At 43.1% G+C, this 20936-nt stretch overlaps 1 protein-coding gene across 2 annotated transcripts in view; it reads left to right on the forward strand.

Annotated features, from left to right (window-relative positions):
- Window positions 1-20936, forward strand: part of LOC135137074 (neuroligin-4, Y-linked-like) — a 169030-nt gene that overhangs the window by 143650 nt on the left and 4444 nt on the right. For both annotated transcript variants that reach the window (XM_064066613.1, XM_064066614.1), the window contains 4 exons: window positions 9202-9351; window positions 9400-10355; window positions 13345-13496; window positions 16851-16969. In XM_064066613.1, the coding sequence (XP_063922683.1) occupies window positions 9202-9351; window positions 9400-10355; window positions 13345-13496; window positions 16851-16969 (1377 nt within the window). The remainder of the gene's footprint in view (window positions 1-9201; window positions 9352-9399; window positions 10356-13344; window positions 13497-16850; window positions 16970-20936) is intronic.

The raw sequence follows: 20936 nt of genomic DNA on the forward strand, positions 1-20936 counted from the left end.
CGATTCAAATTAGAGTGCGTCAGCTCGGACACAGCCGGTATTTAATTAATTAGCGCTTTTCAGACGCGGATTTTGTACGCGCGGTCGGAGGATACGGTTGTGCTCACATCCAGACACGCCACTTCCATGGAACAGCACTAATTTGTGATGCTTTTATCTGCAGCCCGCGGAAAGTGCTAATGTTTAACCTCCACCGAGGCGTCCGACACCCCACAAACCCTTGTCACTGTACGGCACCACTTAGGGGCTCCCTAAAAACATGAGCCATCGGATCATACATCATTTCACTACAAATTCCGGACACGCCTTCCTTTTAGGAGTTATTGTAGTTGCACGAAACCGGGAAGTGATTCGGGTGGCTTTAAAATTAACTCGTCGAATGGTCGCAGTGAGATTCAACAGTGATTACGATAGGATAAGTCAAAACTGTAGTGAAACACAGAACTTTTCTAGACACTCGTTTTTTAAACACTCGCTCCGCTCGTACCTAAATAAACTCGTGACTACAGGAACGTTCATAAAACTTGTTATACACTATGATGATTTTATTTTTATAATAGAATCCATTAATTTATCAAACCGTGCCAATACATAATTTGTTGATTTTCATTTGCAACGTGATTGTTAATTTTAGATAAATGTTTATGATAGAAATGGATATTTGGCATTCGATTTCGGGAATCACGTAGTTTTACCGTTGTGTTATAGGTCAGAACATGTTTATTCACTTTGACGCCAAATAATCTCACCACCTTCATTAATATTTTTTAACCGACTGCCACAATGATGTTAACGTACGCGAATTAAGTTAATTTAATTTTTAAATTTGGACGTTCTCATGCAGGAGTTCATGAAAATGTTGAATGTTGAAATTCGGCGAAAAAATCCGCAACCGCTACAACGAGTAATAGAAAATCAATGTTTAAAAGTTGAAATGTAAACAGTTTTGAGAACAATGTCGGCAGCGGTAACAAGTAACTGGAGATACTTTGAGTTTCAGAGAGAATCACGTTAGAATCGGTGTAGGAGTAATCAGAAAAATACAAGTCGAAACCTTTGAAACGGGGAAAAAGTGAAATTAACAAAGAAAGCTCAAACTCCGGCGCTTTTCAGCATATTCAAAGGAACTGAAGCCGAGAGTCGTAATACACCGAACCTCTTTTATAAAACGCTCAATCGAGATCGTTTTTACTATCCCGTCTAATTGTGTAAACATTTAGCTGATTAGAAAGTCGACACGACGCTTGTGAGCAGGCCTCCGACAGCCTTTGTTAATTGAGAAAAGTTATACCGAGTCATAAAAAACGCCAGTCTTGTGATAATGTAAAAGCGAAAGTCATTTTTAGCACTTTTTTATGCAGTGGATCAATTTGTGCAGCGCTCAGTGTACGTTTTAACGAGGATAATTTTAAAGTCGTTATGGACATTGCCCCTTACAGTATTAAACTGATGGATAAAGTAACTCAAATAATATAGAATTATCTTAAGTTTTTTCAAATAGAGCGTAAATTGTTAATCGTCATAAATTAGTTTCCAATTTTTGTATCCCCCTGTGTGAAAATACAACGCAAACAAGCGGTAAGCACGGGCCGTCAGCGAGCCACTCCGAAACGCGAGAAAATGGCCAGGAAAAAAATAAGAGAAGGGACTCGGCAATATGGATATAGGGAAAGCCATAAACACCCCGGACTTATGACACTCGCCTCCCACAAGTGTCATAACGCTCCAACTAAAGTGGAAAAATTCCAATCTCATACTAGCCACATCCCGGGTCCGCAACCCTCGGAATTTGCAAAGGTGCTGACGCGATTTAACCACCCAATACATTAATTATAACCGGTGACAATAAAATCCCGATCGGGCTATCCAACGGCGACTTTTGGTACTTTTACTCTCGGAATCGAAAAGCGAACGTTTAAATCAAACCGCAATCTAAAACGTGCCATTCTCCGTATTTTGATTGCCGGCGCAATATCGCCGCCGATAAATCATTTAAATGAATTCGCATGTACGTCCGAACACGAGCAATAAAAATGTACAAGCAGCGTTATTAAACTTCACTTAGCGTTTGCGGCAAGTCAGGGGTGAGCCGACAGTTCCGGGGGGAGTTGTAAACCGCGGAACGCGGGGTTGTGATTCTATGGGGATTTTAATGGGAGCGCCGGAAAATTTTGGCCGCATTATCGAAATCGAACCGAATTAGTTAAAGCAGAGATGGTATTTTGCCCGCAGGACGAACAGGGGATCGGATTAATTTAAGGCGCTCAAAAAATGACGAGTCATCAGTGCGTAACGTTGCGTAACTTGATACAAATGCCTGGATATTTGCTCGTTGATTTGACATATGGGTGTCGTGCAGTGTAAACAACGCAGAATCGTATTCTTTGTACGTAATTTGACTAGGCTCAGTCGCCTTGGTTACTTTTGCTTTGAACTAGGTCTTTGTGTTGAATAAAGATAGCACAGTGTGAATTTACATTATTGATAGTCTGGTCGTCTTGAGCTATATGCTTCCAAACAAAGTTATAGTTTAAGACTGCCAGATTTCGTTACAATATAATAATTGAATAAAGTTTCAGCGCATTGTTAAAGCGAATCAATGTTGCACGCCAGACGGAAGACAAACTGTATAATGTATCTGTAATTCTAGTGACATGGAGCGTTATCCATAACTATTATCGGGTTCCATTTTGCTTTTTGCGTCTCCCGAGACAAACCAAAGCCTTGGTTTAAAATTAAAATATGTTACACGAGTTAAAATCAGCGCTCCCCGTTTAAAATTAAAATTGTATGAAAGAATACGCTTCTTCCTGGCAAGTAATGGCTTTTCATACTAAAATTTTAAGACCAGCGACATTTTTGTTGTTTGAGTGTTATCTATCTGGTATGCAAATCGCCGTTGACGCCATCTAGTGATTTTAACCTCTGGCCAAATCCAGTAAACAATCTCTCGGTTTATCGACACATGTTGGTGAACACAGGACAAACATTGTTGCTTTCACGAACCAATCAAAGTCGTGATCAGATCCAACCACTCACGGCCTTTTAAGCTTGAAAACGCATCACTGGCGGATTTCCGCACGAGAATTATCCGCCGATCGGACTCTTGCTGTTTTTGATGGACATTTTTGGGCCGATTGGGAGCGTTGTGTTATCGCTACCTTGTCCAAAAATGGCGGAAATGATGTTGTCAACGCACAATTCAGCTGTCGGCGAAGTGAAAATCAAGTTTTTGTGGAAGGCGGCAACTCCCACGGTGCAAGCGCAAGTGGAAATTTTTTATTATTTATGTTTAAAGAGTGGCACTTTGCTCGCTCGGCTCGCTCCATGACAACTGCCTAGAATATGATGTGAATCGCTTGAGGATTGAGGCAACGAGCCTCCGCTGACACATGCTGTATGCACTGACAAATGTCGTTAATTATTAATCCTGTCTTCGTGATGTAAAAAAAAACTCAATTTTTTATTTTCTCATCCAGGCCTTAATTTAGATTGTCAGTGGGGATCTAATTTTTTATGGACAGATTGGCAGCCATTTCCGATGGCTTCGACGCAGTCAGGAAAGGAGATTAGCGGCAAAGGATAAATATTCCATTTGGTTGCCTCTTAGACTCATTATTAACTAATGCGCCGCGTGAAAATCCTAGCGTTACCATCGGGATTTCAAACCTATATTTATCTCCCTTACTGAGATATATAGGTACTGTAGGCACAGTCGAATCTAGATGAACTTTTCGTTTTGAAAAATTCCTGCAGTGTACAGCTTTTTCTTGAGTTGTATAGCTTTTCGGGTTACGGAGGTTTTTCGTAAGAAAGGGATGACGTCGGTGAGGGCAAGTACCTTATTCTTAAACTGTTATGCTTATTGTTTTTCGAGTGTTAATATTGTTTATGGCGTCGCGTTAAAACTAGATGGCGTCCTTTTCCAATTTGCTCTCTAGTGTTTGATATCGTAGTGCAGCGTAACTCGCGTCGGAAAGGATGATTTCGGGCGGGTTGGCGCCCTCGACGAAATTTTCGTTTCGGCGAGATCTTGACTGATTGTGGTCCGAATCCGCAGGCCTCCGCATCCGCTTCCATCTTGGCGTCCGCTATCGATTGGCATTCGGTCGAGCCTCTTCCGACCTAGGGAAAAAACAAACAAACCGAAATGTCAGTTTAAACACATTTACACCGAGAGGTTGAACAATAAAGTGTGAGTGACCCGCGTTCATCCGCAGAAAACCGCAAAACTAAAAGAGATTGTTCCGGGTGTTTAACCCCGTAGCCGGGCTGTTCCGGTCGGACCCCTCGCCCCAAAAACAACATCGTCCACGGCACAATGTGAAATATACGACCCTCGCTCATGTGAATTTATTAGATAGATTTGAAGTTTGCTCGGGCATCTCCGTCAAGAATAAAAACAATAAAACCCCTAACTTTTATCGTTTTTATTTTGTCGAGGGACTATAAAAAGCTCCGCGAGGCCGATGCAGGAATATTTCGCTTATTCTATGCAAATGCAGAGGTCGCTCGCGAGACTTGCGTACCGGCGTAATCGTACCGGTGCGATGTAAATCTCGCTTGCGATTTTAAAACGTGTGTCGTATTTCCGAGCCGGAGGCAATATCGCCCTGTTAAAATATCGGCTCGATTTTTCCCTCTTGCGGTTAGGTTACAATCAGGTCGTGACATATTTCAAACAGTGGACGGCGCAGCTACTATAAACCACGGTACTATGTATGCAAATCGGAAAAGCCAACTTTTTCGACGGAGCTCTCCTATACCTATCATAAATTGTACAGTTTCACCACGAAGTGTCGCCGCCGTATGTCAGAAAAGCGGGCGCGACCCGCCCGTGCAACCTTTTTGTCGTCATTAACATAACAGCTCCGTGAACGGCGAATTCGTGTTCATGAAATGACCGTAAATTCTTACAACACTTGGGGGCGGTAATTGCTGGCTCTCTCTTCTCACCGGGCACACCTTCCCGTTTTTACCGAACGGGATTCCGTGAGCCTTTCAGACTCCTGGACAAGGATCTGCGCTAAATTATGACAACTTGGCCGAGTCGGATGTCGGGAAAACCAAACGGAAATAGGATGAGACGATATAATAATTTGCGAGACCAGGAAATGGAGCGAGCGAAGCTCGCGCCCCTCCCAACGTACAGCATGATTTAGTAAGATTTTTATACGGTAATACGTTGAAATGCGACAACCTTGAAGTTAGTTCAACTGAAATAAGACAAAGTGACGCAAAAGCGCAGTCAATAATACCACTGACACTGTTTTCACAGTACTTCGGCTTTTTGTGCATGTAACATAGGAAGCGATTTTCGTTTTTACTTGTTTTAACGTTTTAGCTGAAGTACACTCCACTTCGAACGACTAAGTGGCAAAAAAGGCCAGAACTAGTATCAATAAAAGCGGCACAAATCATCAATAAAACGCCCCGCAACCAATAGTTTAATTATTGAAATGGAACACCTTGATTGATCACCGCCGTAACACCTTGACCGAATCGGCTCTTTCCCGTGCGAAAGCACCGATAAACTAACGAGCCTATAAAATCAAAAAGCCCCGAGTAAAAGAGGCGACATTTTTAAATGAATGGATTTAGCGACAGGCTGTCGTGCTTTTACGTCTTTATCGTGATGTAAAAAGGAAACTTAAAAGTGGTTTTAGAGCCAAGATGAGGCTGTTCGCCTTATCGTTTTTATTACATCGCACAAACCTGCACACAAAAGAAAATTAGTTTTTAATTTGGTTCACAACGCCTTTTGTTCCCTTCTGACCGTTTTCCTGAAGTGGACATTTTTTAATTATTTTAGTGTTGGCGTCGAGTCACGTCAGAAATTTGCTCCTGAAACCGCCGCTTTGTAAAAATATTTGTTGAACGAGGTGCGGTTTAACGTCAAGGGGGTTGAGTGTCATATTTTCATTCGATAACTTGAAGGGGATTTTCGCTGTGGAATTTTAAATTCGCTACGTGACCTTGTCGTCGGTACGTAAACCATGTAGGCCGGAAATGCCGGAATTTTCCGGGCGTAGCAGGAACGGCTTTTCAACAGCGCGTACTAATTCTTGCGTCTTTATTGCGTTCGTCGAGTATCCGGACGATGGCGCTGGTGTCAACTTTTCACAGGAATTTACCTTCACGCCGAGACCAACTTCTTTATATCAAAATTTCTCGTCCGCTAGATGAAGGTTTCAAAGGACATTTGGTTTCCAAAAAGATGTATCTTCACGTATTTCTTTGTAAACTATACCTCGTCTCCTTACCCAAAATTTCAAGATATACCTCGTAACTCACGAGTTGCCTATTGTTTTCTTAAATAACTCATCTTACGGAGCGTCAACATTGTCTTAATGTCAAAAGAGCAAATTATCTCCACCCTTTACCGAAGTGGTTATGTTTTTCGCAGCGGTCGAATGAAATTGTTAGCTTTTCGAGCTTATTGAACGTTCAGCTTTAACATTAAGACAACAGTTTACCCAAAACCAGTGTACAACTTAATTTGTTTCACACGAATTGCAACTTTACATAAAAACAAAACAAACTTCTGGTGAGAAACTCCTCCAAGAGGCAGCGCGGGCGTCACGACGCTGGCAAACTTTCAAATTAATGCCGAGCAAACTCGTCCAAATTAATCTGTTTGTTTCGTTAATTTTCTTTTATTTGCGTTGTTAAAGCAGTCGCTTGGGGGTACGCCGTCACAAGTTGTTTTCTCGGCCGATCCGTGCAGACTCCACCATGAAGGCAAAATGTACAACACAATGGAGCGAAAACCGAAACATGTTACAACGTATCAGAAAAAAGAAGCGAAATATTTTCGGTTTCGTTTCACTCGACCTGTTGTATTCGGAAAATTAAACATTTTGATATTTCGCGATTGTTGCCATAGCGCCAAGAGTTGTTATCTCGTGTACGATAAAGTACCTAAATTTATGTTCCAATTTCGGGTGATAATTTTTGGTTGCCTGGGTTTTAAGTAACCTTCGTTCGATTCCAGATTCTGCTTCAGTCAGGCTTTGTGGATTATTAATTAATTCGCTTTTTGTCGATATGTCTAGTTTCCCGTTTTGCCGTCACTGGCGCTAACTCCTTGTCCGATTACTCCCGTTTCCGTGTCGGTTATGAAAATAGAGCAAGGATCGAATAAAGGCTGATTTATGTGGAGGAGGCTAGATAAGAGAGTCGGGGAAAAGTCGGTGGAAATAACTAAAACGATTTTATGGAAGTTTAGCGTGTATTTCCACTTGACAATTCAGTCAACAGCGAGAAAAGCGCTGAAAAGTAGCCTTCAGCTGGAAGCGTTCGGATTTATATGGAAATTCAAAATCAATCGCGTGACCAGTCGCCATGCCAGTTCCGGAATGACGTTGGTCCAACTTCCGGAGAGAGAATCCAATTCAGAGGCACATTTACAGAACGAGTTACCTCTCAGAGATGTGATGTCCCTCAGTCCCCATAACCGGGGGCTATCTCTGTGCAGGGAAGCACTTCCACCTGCCTTTATTGTTTGCTTATCTAATCATCGCGCTGCCTTTTTATCGTCAAACAAAGACGCCTCTACACATAACGCGGATGTTTCAATTTTCGAGGAAAATTTAATAACACCGTAATGACAAAGATGTTGCTAGTTATAGTATCATGACAGAGGTAATTAGGGAACTACAATAGTGCATAACTCTCATTTCAAAAGGAGTTCCGTTAGAAGTTAGTATCATTTTTATTTTTCGCCACTGCGACACTCGTTAAGCTTAACATAAACTTGACACAACATTTTGTAATTTCCCCTGAATAATAAGCGATTCCTGTAAGAAACGCTTTTGATTTATAACGTTCCAGTGTTCCCGTGCCAAAGAGAAATTCAATTTGATTTCGTAGCTAAAGTCACTATTCCTAGCACGCGTCTGTTTGCTTCATCTAGAACCTAATCAGAAAACCTTGACAAAAAATCTCTAAGATGGTTGAAAAAATGCATTTCGTTCTTAGTCCTGCTTTATCCAAGCAGTACTAGGATGAGTGAGCTCGTTTTCTATTTATCTTGATGACATTCTAATCTTCGTCACGAAGACATTTCAGATATGGTTAAAGGGTTGTTGTTAAATGAGAAATAAATCTTTGGTGTTAAAGACCTCGTTTTTCTTAAACGACACGACACTTCATCACAGAAACGACGTTTCAGTTACAGTAAAGCCGACACTCAACAACCTTAACTCAACATTTTCTAATTCCATGTAAATTATAAACGATTCCTCCAAGAATACCGTTGGATTCGTGACAGAGTTTTATTACCTTTAAACAAACTGGAAATCTCGTCGGGCCGAAAGGCCTTAATTCGATTGAAAAGGCGCAAAGCGTGTCATCCGCCGCCACCTGGTTATTAAGAATTAACCCTTTTTGTTCATTTGTACCGCACGCATTAATTCCGGGCAATTTAAGGGCGAGCATTCGGTAATTAAATACTTTCGCCGTGGGACATACAAAAGAGCGACGAGTGTTGGAGGCGGTTTTATGGATTTTTCATCGTGGGTGGTCTTGGTGGTTTCGTCGCGAAAAACGTATAATTCAGTGTTACTTTTATAGGAGGTACGCGTTAGCACATTACTGCACGCAATTCGCCTGGATCGTTTTCGGTATTATTCGAGATGGTTCCATTTCGCGAACATCTTGAGACTTTTATAAACATATTTCGTATTTTTATGTAGTAAAGTTTACGACACTCAATTTTCTCTAGATTTAAGGAAATTGCTTTTAATTTTCTTTTATCTTGGCGTTTCATCGATTGCAATTGCGCCGCAGATCTTTTCCCAAGAACAAAGGGAGCGAATGCACTTGCGGATACAAAGAATCTCGTATGATTTCTATTGCAGCAGAAAATTCAATCCGATGGCCTTTTACTGATTTCATTTTCGATCTTACATCGAGAGATTAAAGTTATTGTTAGCTTCAATATAGGTTGTACGTCTCCAAAATAATCTCGCTCTGCCAAGTTATCTATTCTTACGCCCACGTTTTCCCAGATTTACAGTAAAAAGGCTCAACTTTATGAAAAGATTATTTGGTTTCTTTTTAAGGTGTAACTAATCTTCCTTATATTTTCGCTGTCTTCTCCACTCGTTACTCATGTTCCTACAAGCAATTCTACTTCACGATTTGATTTGTTTCCCATAGTGAACTAGCTCTAAACAACAATGTTCTGTGTTTTTCCAGTATCCTCCAGTGAAGCTCGTCATCCTGTGATAGTCTACATACATGGCGAATCCTTCGAGTGGAACTCGGGGAACCCCTACGACGGAAGTGTGTTAGCAGCGTATGCGGACCTCGTGGTAGTTACTCTAAATTATAGGTTAGGAATCTTAGGTAAGCCCTTCCACACAATCCAGACGCGGCTTGACCCTCCCTCTTCAGGTTTTTTAAACGCCAACCCCGCCCCTCACCTAAAAGCCCGCGTTGCCAACTACGGGCTAATGGACCAGATCGCCGCCCTCCACTGGATCCAGCAGAACATCGCCCTCTTCGGCGGCGACCCCGACAACGTGACCTTAGCGGGTCACGGCTCCGGGGCGGCCTGCATCAACTTCCTCATGATCTCGCCTACCGTGATGCCCGGGTTGTTCCACCGAGCCATCCTCCTCTCCGGCTCCGCCCTGTCTTCCTGGGCCCTCGTGGAGGACCCCGTCAACTACGCCGTGAAGCTGGCCCGCGAAGTCAATTGCACGATCCCCGAGGACGTGGGCAAGGACCACGAGGCCATCGTCGACTGCCTGCGCGACACCGCCCTCTCAGAGCTGCTGCAGGCCGACGTGGCGCCTCCGGCGTACCTCAGCGCGTTCGGGCCCAGCGTCGACGGCGTCGTCATCAAGGCCGATTTCGCGAAGGAGCTCGTCACGTACTTCAAGCCGTCGGACCTGCAGAGTTTCGTGGGCCCGGTGAACGCCAACATGAAGAGGAGCGAGGCGACGCTGACGCCGAGGGGAAGCAACCCGTACGATCTGCTGTTCGGGGTCGTGACGAGCGAGGCACTGTGGCGGTTCTCGGCGGCGGACATCCAGGCGGGCTTCGAGGGGGAGCGCAGGGACAAGATCATTAGGACTTACGTTAGAAACGCGTATACGTATCATTTAAGTGAAATTTTCTTTACGGTGGTGAACGAGTACACGGACTGGGAGAGGACGGTGCAGCATCCGATTAACACGAGAGACGCGGCAGTGGCGGCGTTGAGTGACGCGCAGTTCGTGGCGCCGCTGGTGCAGACGGGGGACTTGCTGAGTGCCAAACCGCCGCAGCCGGGGCAGGAGCCGTCGGGGTCCAAGACGTTCTTCTACGTGTTCGACTACCAGACCAAGGACGGGGACTATCCGCAGGTAGGGCAGCGTAGGAATCATTCAAGTTTTTGTTGTTGGGTTTCAAAATTTTATGCAATTTTTGAAAACAAGCGTTGTGGTGCTTCAAAATTGTAGTTTGATCTGATCGAAAACAGCTTTAGAAAATGGAGAGACTCTGGTTAACCTACTTAGGTGGCAAGTGATAGTGGTAATGGACAATGTTCCACTATTATTATTTTAAGATTAGTATTTTAGCACCTCAGTTAAAATCTACCTGAAAACCGCCGTACCGGCACAAGCCAACAAGGTTGTGTTAAATACGAATATTTTAAACCTGTTACAGCCAACAAGATGCGAGGAATATTTTGAGCTGAATTGATAGGCATCATTCTTATTCGTATAAATTTCGTCATTTCGCTTCGTAAACTCGAGAAGAGGATTGATTGCTCGTGCATCTGGCATCGAGGGCAAAGATTTCAGCTGTCCAATATAGCGTAGAGAACATTACAATTACCGTTGAATGACGCATACATTATACATTAAGATTCGCCATTTATTACTGGATGTAAGATTACAGTCGTATTTACTACCTTGGGAAGCAGTTGCGGACATAAACGTAATAGTCCAAAACTGTTCGTTCCGGTCTTTAGCGAACGTATCACATTCTTTAGGAAAGATTTTCGCAAGTGTGTTTATTTCCTCCACGACTTCCCAGCAGCTAAGAAATGATCAAATTTGACGTCCAGTAGAAATCTGTTGATCTGAAAAAATGTATCCTTCACGAAGTCGTGCCCGGAGTTCCTAACAATTCGTGTTGTTTGCGAGACGGCGTAAATCTACAACAGCTGTAACTTTCGTGCCAGATGAGTTTATGAGATTTTGATGCACAATCCCTGGCGACATCTTGTGCAAAAGCTCAATTAAAAAGTTTTGCGGCTTTACGTTAAATTATGTCTTATTTTTCCTTTTCTCCAGAAGCGGATTGCTCTCCGAATACTTATCCCGATCTGTAATGAATTTCAAACAAGTCTAATTACAGATCCGGTGCCAAAGAATTTTCTCATTAAGCTATCATAAGGAGCAGTTCAGTAAACATTACAAACGAAAGGAATTGTAGAAACCGCAAATCCGAAACACAAGAGATGCTGCGTCGAGATCGCGGGTTGGTTTTTGATAGAAACGGTGTCTCCTTGCCGCTCCATTACCCCGAAGGTGATAACCGAAATAGCTTCCCAATATGAGTATCTTCACTTCCGGTGTTTAGCTTCGAGCTTATTCCGGAGCTGCATAATAACAACGTGTTGACAGATTTTCGAGGAAATTCGGAGCACCAGAGTCAGTCGCTGCACATCGTAACCTCATGTTGCACAATGCTAATTATATAGGATATTATGCATAACTAGATTCGAAATCCGGGTAACAATTTTCGCGATTGCGTCTTTCGCGCCAGACATAAATGCAACCCGAGCTCACCAAGCGCAGAAATTCATTTCGTGTAATACGACTAAAAGTGTCACGGCAAAGTGTTATGGCATCACATTTCAGCGCCTACGTTTTTGCAGTGTTCTCGCGACAAAGATGGTTTTAGTATTTCTGATCGTATTCCAGCCACTTTGTACAACATTTTCCTTATATTGGCCTTTTCCCATTCAGATCCTCCATTAATCCTCGGCATGCACATACCCCATTAAGCCACCAACACCCAGCACACATGCTGCAAGACGTGACTCGAGCCGCAATGTCTCATCTGTCCATTACCACGACACCTGCTCCAAATTATGCGTAATTTTCCACGTAGAAATGGAAAAATGCCTCGTTGTGACGTCACGTCACATTGCGGCTGGTTATGGCACGTGCTCGATGTAAACCAAACAGAAACAAAATCGATTTAATCCGGTGCAAGCACCGAACCGATATCATCGAACTTCTTTTCTTTTTAATCGGTGTTGTCTTTCCGGATATCTACAAAGTGCTGGGGTTTTAATGGTATTATTAGTTGGGAATTGTTAATCAATCCCGACGGGATTGCGTTACCGGATAGAATTACAAAATTTAACCCGCGTCCAATTATGCGGGAGTTGGTTAGTTTAATTGAGTTTTATTCACTATTTATTAGGGAGGTCGACCGGAAAACCAATTTTCTACTGATCTTTTTTAATTAGCGATGTAGGGTAATTAGATAATTTTTTATGCAAATGATCGCGCCCCGGAAGTCGCACCCGTTTCCGTAATCGAAGATGTTATTACCGTTTCGGGCAAAAATAAACGACGACGATGTTGACCCGATTAATTGACGCACCACTTTCGGAATTTTTAATTAGGGAACTCTTAAGTAAACAGATGAAAATTCCATCTGGATTTTTTCGCTTTTCGCTTTCGTATAAAACAATGAACAGTCAGTCGTTTATATCGGTATCAGTATTTCAAAGGTTTTGCATGACAAAGAATTGGAAGCTGAAGGTGGATAACCGCCCCCTTAATTTTTAAAAGAAAAACCTTAAAGCCGTTCCAAATAAAATTAATTGTTATTGTCACTAAATTATAATTCATGAATAATTCACCGAACCCGCCGCCGCTTCATTTTAACCCTTAATGAATTCATTTTCTGGAAAATTACCAAAAAAATTAAGACCCCAGTTTTCACGTGTCACAACTGACAAACGGCCAGCGCGTCGTTTTTAATTTTTTTTTTTTTTAGAAAAGACAAGCAACGACGAGCTTATGAACGTAATCGGCTTTGTCATCGGTCCAAGTCTAAAGCCTGATGCACACCACGTAGTAAAAATGGAAGTCGCAGCTAAAAAATACCCCTGGGCACTCAATTATTTATTTTTGCCTTCCTGTCTGAAGAAAAGAAGCGACTCGTCTCGTTTAAAATTCATTTCCCGTTTATAATTCACAAGATCTGCACAATTCCACACTTCCTATTATGTAGTAACTGTGTCGACGATCGAACGTGAAGAGCATACGTTGACGCCACCTATCGAGCGGTTTAAAGACTAAAAGTTGTGTTTTGTTTTTGTCTTAGCGCATGGGGACCGTCCACGGAGAAGAGCTTCCGTACATCTTTGGTGCGCCTTTAGTGGACGGCTTCAATCATTTTCCGAAGAACTACACTAGATCGGAGTTGGCGTTGGCGGAAGCCGTCATCATCTACATCGCCAACTTTGCCAGAACCGGGTAAGTGGTACGAGGGGACGAGGGCCCGCATTCAAATCGCATCGTTCAGCAGTTTCGAAGATAATCCGTAGTCGAATCGATTAAACTCTTCCTTTTGTCCGTAATAATTGTAAAAACTACAAATCGAGCAGCACACATTCATCATCCCCCGTATCGCTTATAATTTCGTCTGATTTATTAGCCGAGGTGTAGCGAAATTTATGAGTTTTGAAATAATCTCTTTACTCTTGTTTTTGCGGGATTACCGACAGATAATTGAGGGTCGGTCTGTTTTTGCGTTCGCATCGATCGGATTTATTCGGAAGAAGAACACGTAATGCTCCATTGCATGGAAGTGTTACGCTCAAGTTTGAGTATTAGCTATGCCATTACAAGCTACGTCATTGTAAATCGGTAAGAACACGTCGAAATCGGCGACTTTGATCCCCGTAATCCTTGGCGTTCAATTTGCGTCTATTCCAGCGCCAGCGTAACCAGCACACTTAGCCAGATTAGGCTCGATTCTTCCGACAACCTTAAACCGCCATTTGTGCGAGTGTCTCCTCGCAAAGATGGCGCTGTCCGCGTCGGTTTAGCCGCTTACGTCCGAAATTAGCATCGGACAGAGCTAGCTGCAAGACGAGGACCCGAACAATGCGAAAGCAAATTGGAAGCGGTGCCAAGTGTAGCCCCAGCCGCCCCCGCCGCCTCCCACCGACATGAATTTGTCTTTTAAGGAGAAAATCCAAATTGCGAAATGTATCTGCGCGATTTGCATACGAGGGGGCGCCCTTTTAATCCGGCCTGCTTATAAAATATGAATTTAATTTATATTTACGCATCTGGGAGATTTTAAATGCTAATTTAAGGTTTTCTCAGGTAATGCCGACGAGAAGGAATAACGCGCGCCCCGATCCTTTGGGGAACCTCGATAAACCTGCCAGTAATTATCTCATCCCACTAGTTAATTAATTAAGACCGACTTTATGATCTCGGTTCATCTGTAATTTGATATTAATTAAACTTCCTCCCATCGACGATCTGCATTCGCATAGAACGAAGGTCCCGGGATCCCTTTCGACTTGATGTGCTATTCTGAGTGATGTGTCGGAAGGTCGGGCACGGCGGTGGTAATGCCGGATTTACAGGATCATCTTCGTTATTTATAAGTAAATAAATTTTAATAATACACCCCGACTTGTTCGGGCTCCGTGTAAACGCTGCGCCATTTCTATTCGACGTTACGGCGCTAACGCGTCATGTACAATTCTGCTATAGCGTTACAAATGGGCGATCCCATTTCGACATTAAAACCTTCATCTGAAACCCTTTCACTCACAACACTGTTCTCATTAAAGCTCCAACAACATAATGAAAGGGAGAATTTTATCCTTTCCTTTCACCTCGTGACGGATCGCTACTAACTCCTCGCAGAATGCGACGACCCTCGACAAGTTCCTCATTTTCGACATATCGAAACGAACAAACTTGAAATTGCGGATAATGTCTGCAAATATTTTCCATCTTGATCTTATTTAGGTGAGGTGAATACGCTTTTTATGCAAAGGACGTGACTTGGAGGAAATTCCGCCTTTGTTGTCGCGATATGGATAAGAAATCCTTAGGAATACACCATCTGAAAGGAAACTTCATACCAAGGACAAACATAAACAGGCGTCGAATGTTTACAAACATCGGCGTTGCCGTCGCCGAATCCAAACACCGAAGCACGTGCACTCTAATGCTCTCTTTAAGCTTCGCCCGGCTTACCCTAAATCAAACATTTTACGAAATTCCTGATTATAAGACGCGCGCTATATATTATGCCATTTCAAAATGCGAGGGAGAAGAGATACGAAGCGCTCCCGAACAACAGCCAATATCCGTTCTACCAGACGGCATTGCCACTGATACTGACGAACTAAACGACGATGATCCTAAAGATGTTCGTTGTTTGTCTTTTTTTAATTAATTTTTAGTAGACTTCTCGCTCGAAAACGGGAATATTTGTCTCGACCGAGCAGTTTCTTGCGAGGCAATCACCTCTACGACCTCCGATGAAGAGGTCAGCGCTCATGTCTGTCGGGATTGAGATATATTTTCATTAAGTTGTCTGCTTGGATGCTGCTCAAGTTTACTTCGCGTATGGCCGCCGTTTGCGTTACGACGTGTTGCGAGGATTTGCGCACATGAAGAATTATCTAAGAAATTCTAAACTCCGAAAGTACGCTCCGACCTGCGTCGTCAACGAAATTTGAGACCATTAATACGTTGAGAAAGGACGTGTTCTGAGATGCAGTATATTGTTTAACGAGATTTCTGCGATGTTTAAGATATAGGTGCCGTAATGGAAGTAAAAAGCAATTTCGGTGGACTTCCCAAGAGAACAATGAAAATCTCACGTATTTCACCGTTTTGATATCTAGAACAAGAAGTCAGCTGAAAATCGATGTTTCTGTCGGATGGGGAATCCAAAAGATGCTTTTAGCGATATCCAAAGTGTTTAACGCAGATTTGGTCATTTGAAGCCCTCTTGACAGATCCTTATTTAATTGTCATTCCGTGGTGCTTGATGTTAATGTTCGTTTTACGGAACAGCATTCGTGCTTATCTTTACGTTTTGTTAAAGGTCGTTGGCGACATCTGTACTAAATTCCAATTACCGCCGCTCCCGTGAATAGAAATATCGAATATTGCCGTTATAAGTAGTTTATCTGTTGTATATCCGGCACGTCGCTCTTCTGCCATCGATTCCCCGCTATCCCAGCAAATGATAGAATTAGGAACAAAAACTCCAATCCGCTTCATCTGTTTCCATTGTTGTCTTTCGTGCAAATCCCGCGTGGAAATATTAATTTATAAAGTGGTCAAACCCGCATCAGTTGATTGATTTATTAATATGGCGAACGCTACACATGTCGCAACAAAACCCCATCCGGAACCGTAAAACAATTCCCTCCAAATCGAACAAGTTCGAAGCTGGTGCAAAATTTAATTAAATGACACACATCAAACGTCCGGATCGGTTCATTATAAGCGACGTCTGAGTTGCTCAGCAGCAAATTTACGTGGAAACAGATTAATTAGAGGGCTGCGACGCGCGCTTTCTTAAACGGCCTTAATTAAAACACGCAAAACCACCTTCACGTGTTTGCACCTTTGATGGTATCTTTCCCAATTTTCTCGCTACGTGGTGTTAAATGAAGCCTCTGATAGAAGCTCGCTCCTTATTTCGTCGGCGCATCAAGCGGGCCGTTATGGCGGGTATAAATACGATATGTGATTATTGTTCTCGGGCTTTATTTCGACGAACCATCGGCAAATTGTATTTTTTTTAGTTGCGTCGCATAAATCTTATTGGCCTTTTCATTGCAGCAACCCGAACGAGCAGCATAAACAAGAACCGGTGCTCGCCGCCTCCAGGGAACGCAATAGATTCCGCTCCATTGTCTGGGATGAATACGATTCTGTCCATCAAAAGTATCTCGAGATAGGTAAGGACTGTAGATTTAGGGCTTTGCAGCGTACGACAGTCGTAATTGAAGAACGGGACTGGCGTTATTCGACTGCATAGTTTCAGGTTTTACGAGCCGTTACGTTATGTTTAATTAAATGTTGTTGCCAATAGTGGAAACGCCACCGTTCGTTCGTTCGGCCGATTCCATTAGTTTAGCATTCGCGGCATCCCCGCAGTGGATTTATTTTTTAAAATTCTGCTCAGCCGACCATCATGAATAATTAAGGGGCACCGCGGGGTGGCGGAACGGGGGCTTAACAAATCAGAAAATCGAGATAGGATTTCGGTAGGCGAGCTGTATAATCGTCTTCGGGCCGTTTAAATTGGCTGCAGTTAAGGGAGAAGACGGCGCTCCTAGACATATAATAAATGATCTCGCCCAGGACAAACTTTGAATATTGATGTCCGAACGTTCGAGACACTTCACTCCATCCATATGAAGTACGGCCTTTTGGAAATAGATTTTTAAAATTACCATGAAATGTGGTGGAAGAGGACTTGTTTTATAATCCAGACGAGTATGATGGATGCAATCTCCGGGCGTACTTTATGCATCGACTGCAGCTGGAATTCATGAAGAAAATTTAGCGAAATAGACGGACATTAAGGACCGGCAGACGATGCATAACGACGGTGGAGGCTTGACAACGTTATGCATCAGACGAGGGACCAAAATCATCACGATCATATTTGGGTCTCGACTCTGAATATGGTTACATAAAAGTAACAACTTACGTAAAATATTGCCCAAGTTAGTCCAAACCTTCAGAATAATAAACAATGTTACCCCATGCATATTCAATAGGATTGAGATCAGTAATTTTTGCTGGCCACGTCAACAGTTTTAAATTCTCATTAGTAAACCAGTCTTTCGAGGATTTAGGAACATCATTCGGTACATAATCTTGTTGAAATTTATTGTTATGTTAAAATTTTCAAAAGTTACATCGTGATATGTTTTTCCCCCGCCTGATGGATGACCGAGACGTACGCAGTACTGCCCTCCAAGCTCGTAACTTCGTTGATTGCGTCCGCTGCGACTCCTCAGCCACGTCTAAACAATACGGGTCGGGAGTTTAAGTAGAACCAAAATTCGGGGTGTCTGTTCGGAAGAAGAATCGTCAGGTGTTGCCGTAAATTGTACGGCGGACCGGTTTGGGAAGGACACGAGACTGAGTGCATGTTAAAAATACATTAAGCGCACTCACCGCGGCTAAAAGCTTTCGGACGAGTGGGAATTTCATACCATTGACCTCTGCTACGGCAATTATTTACAGCGGAAGTTCGACACTAGTGTTTGTTCCTTCGGTGGAACATTCCTGCGATGCAATCCGCTTAATTGTGTCGGAAGTGATTGTTTTAACTCCTGAGGTGTGTCTGACGCGGCATTCCACTGCTTTTAGTACCTCGAAGTAGGTGTCGTCTGGTGAGCATTCCGGTGCATCTAGTTACTTTCCTCGCAGTACTCGTTCGACATTATTTTATGGCGCTATCTAGAGTGGCGCTTTTAGCTAGCTCGTTAGAAGATGCTTAGACGCTCTTAGTTTGCTCAACTCTTGTTCGAACTTTCCTATCCATATCCAACATTGAAAAAGTGAAAATAACAGCGTCGCTTTTAATAAGATGATCCTCGCTTGTTTACTCGCCCCGTATATGCAGTAATCCGGTGATGATATCCAAACAAACGAAACAAATTCTCGAACATCCGTCTTCTTCCTGTTCGCCCGGAGGCGTATTCCGACGTAAAAAGCTACATGTACATACCTACCAAATCAATATTTAGCTTAGACATGAATCGAATGAAATATTGTACCGGTGGTTGGCGGCATTTGGTTCCGACGCTGTGTTTACTCAAAACGAGATAAGAACGCGTCCTCTGTATCTATTTTATTGTTGAGAAGCTCGCGGCATTTCGGACCGTTATCTTTAATATAATGTGGCGTATTCCAGCGTAGCGCCTACGCGAGTTCGAAACTATTTAAAGGCTTTTAACACTAATCCCGGAATCTCCCCTCTAATAGAATGTAAAGGTTTTCGGCCGATCGAGAATTATTTCGGCTGGCCAGAGCGGGCACTTGCTTTCTGGACTCTATTTAAAATGAAGCTATTCGCTCAGACTCTCCGGGCCGAAGTTAATTCGTTTAATGCTGTTACGTGCGCCTAACGAAAGCTGAAAATGCTAGCGCCGCTCTCGGAACCGGGAACTTAGCTTATGTGAAAAGTTTTTGGAAGCGCGATGTGTTCTTAAGGATGCTTGTGTAGTCGTGATTCATTTTTAAGTACAAGTTTAGTAGAACCCAAGTTCGTGGCACAAGAAACTTATGAACTAGAATCGGCTCAAGAAAAGACGGGGACGCTAAAGCACGGGGGATTCCCACCAAAGCTCTAAAGCCGTGTTCCTCCGAAGATCCTCGTTTAATTGAGGAGATTTGATGGACCGAACAGGTCTCAGGTGACAATGGAAGTCATCTGTTTTCTCGAACGGGAAAAAAGCGATTCGGAGGTCAGCGTTAATAACACTTTGGAGATTTTCGAGGTGAGGTAACTTTCAATTTCTTGATTTTTTTTTCCTTAACAACGGGGATTTGAAATATTCATGAGGATGGGGCTTAGACGAATACGTTAAACGCCCGAGAGGGTTTTGATAAGTGGTAGACGAAGAAGGACGACGTCATTTCACGCTTGATTTGTTAGCCATTAGCCTCCCTTTGAAGTTATAGTGGAAGAAGATGCCCGTTATCACCCCATCTATCTCTGGATTGCTTACCTATCGCCACAGATAATCGCGTTATGGTTACCAGACAGACGGACGTGATCCCCGAACTCCGACCTGCTCTAAATTGACCGTAGCTCGAATTCTGGCAACGTGTGACCGCGTCCATCAACGCAACGAATGTCAAAATTTGCGACCTTGACCGGGGGTTTTGGGCCACCGGTCAAACAAACGAAACCTCAATTTGCGGCATTACCATCGACGACTTTGCGTAAAAGCACCGACAAGGCTGATATTTCGGGAAGTTTTAATCTGGTTTATTTCCCCCGACCTCAGAGATCTGATTTCGATCGGGATTTTTGTGAGTTAATTAGTTACCAAACCGGGGATCGAGGTATTAATCTAATAGCCCATTACGTGGAGGAGCTAGTGGAAATAATAAGCAAACAATGGGTAAGGGAGGGTTCATTCCTGCCTGCATGTGTACTAGACGTGATTTAATTTCAAATCAGGTTCAGCGGCACCAACTGTCGATCAAGTTGGAAAGTTTGCGTCTATCTAATTTCAATTTAAGGAATAGCCGCATGTGCCGCCATCTGTGATGCCGTGACAGGTTGGAATGTTGCAGTCTCACGTCCCGTTTTGTCTCGGTTTCCCATCACGAACTAAATCCAAAGCAACAAAAAAATGGAAAAAACTCCGTTTTCAACTTAAGATTGGTCAAGTTTTCAGACGACTTAAACCGAAATAATCTAATCAGCGACTAACTCTCGAACGAGCTTTGTTGATGATGAGAAATTTTAACGTAATTTTTCGAGTAGCAGAGGAAAAGAAATAACGCTCACGGCGGCATCGCCGCTCCAAATTAAATTGACCTGCTTGGGATTCAGCCGTGAGAGTGTCCCTCGGAAAGAATATGAAATTATTCATTTCGTGCTTGAGAGACGAGATCTAAACATTATTATTTGAGATTTGTCGGCGACACGTGATCGATATTGAATTAAAGGCGGGGGCCAATTTGGAAAGGGTTCGCTTCCTATCAGTAACTTAATTCCTTTTCGTACCGCTTATGATGTATGATGACAAGAAGCAGCGCCATCTTGCGCCGGTAATTACCGCTCTTCTTGACGTGACTCGTGCAAATGTCTGAGGATATCCGAGATGTATGCGAGTGAAATGATCGCGCTCTGGTTATAAATCTGCTCGTCCCCGAGGATCAACCACGTTCCAT

This window comes from Zophobas morio, unplaced genomic scaffold (genome assembly GCF_036711695.1).
Source record: "Zophobas morio isolate AGI-343-1 ecotype UQ-CSIRO unplaced genomic scaffold, CSIRO_AGI_Zmor_V1 ptg000028l, whole genome shotgun sequence".
NCBI lineage: Eukaryota > Metazoa > Arthropoda > Insecta > Coleoptera > Tenebrionidae > Zophobas > Zophobas morio.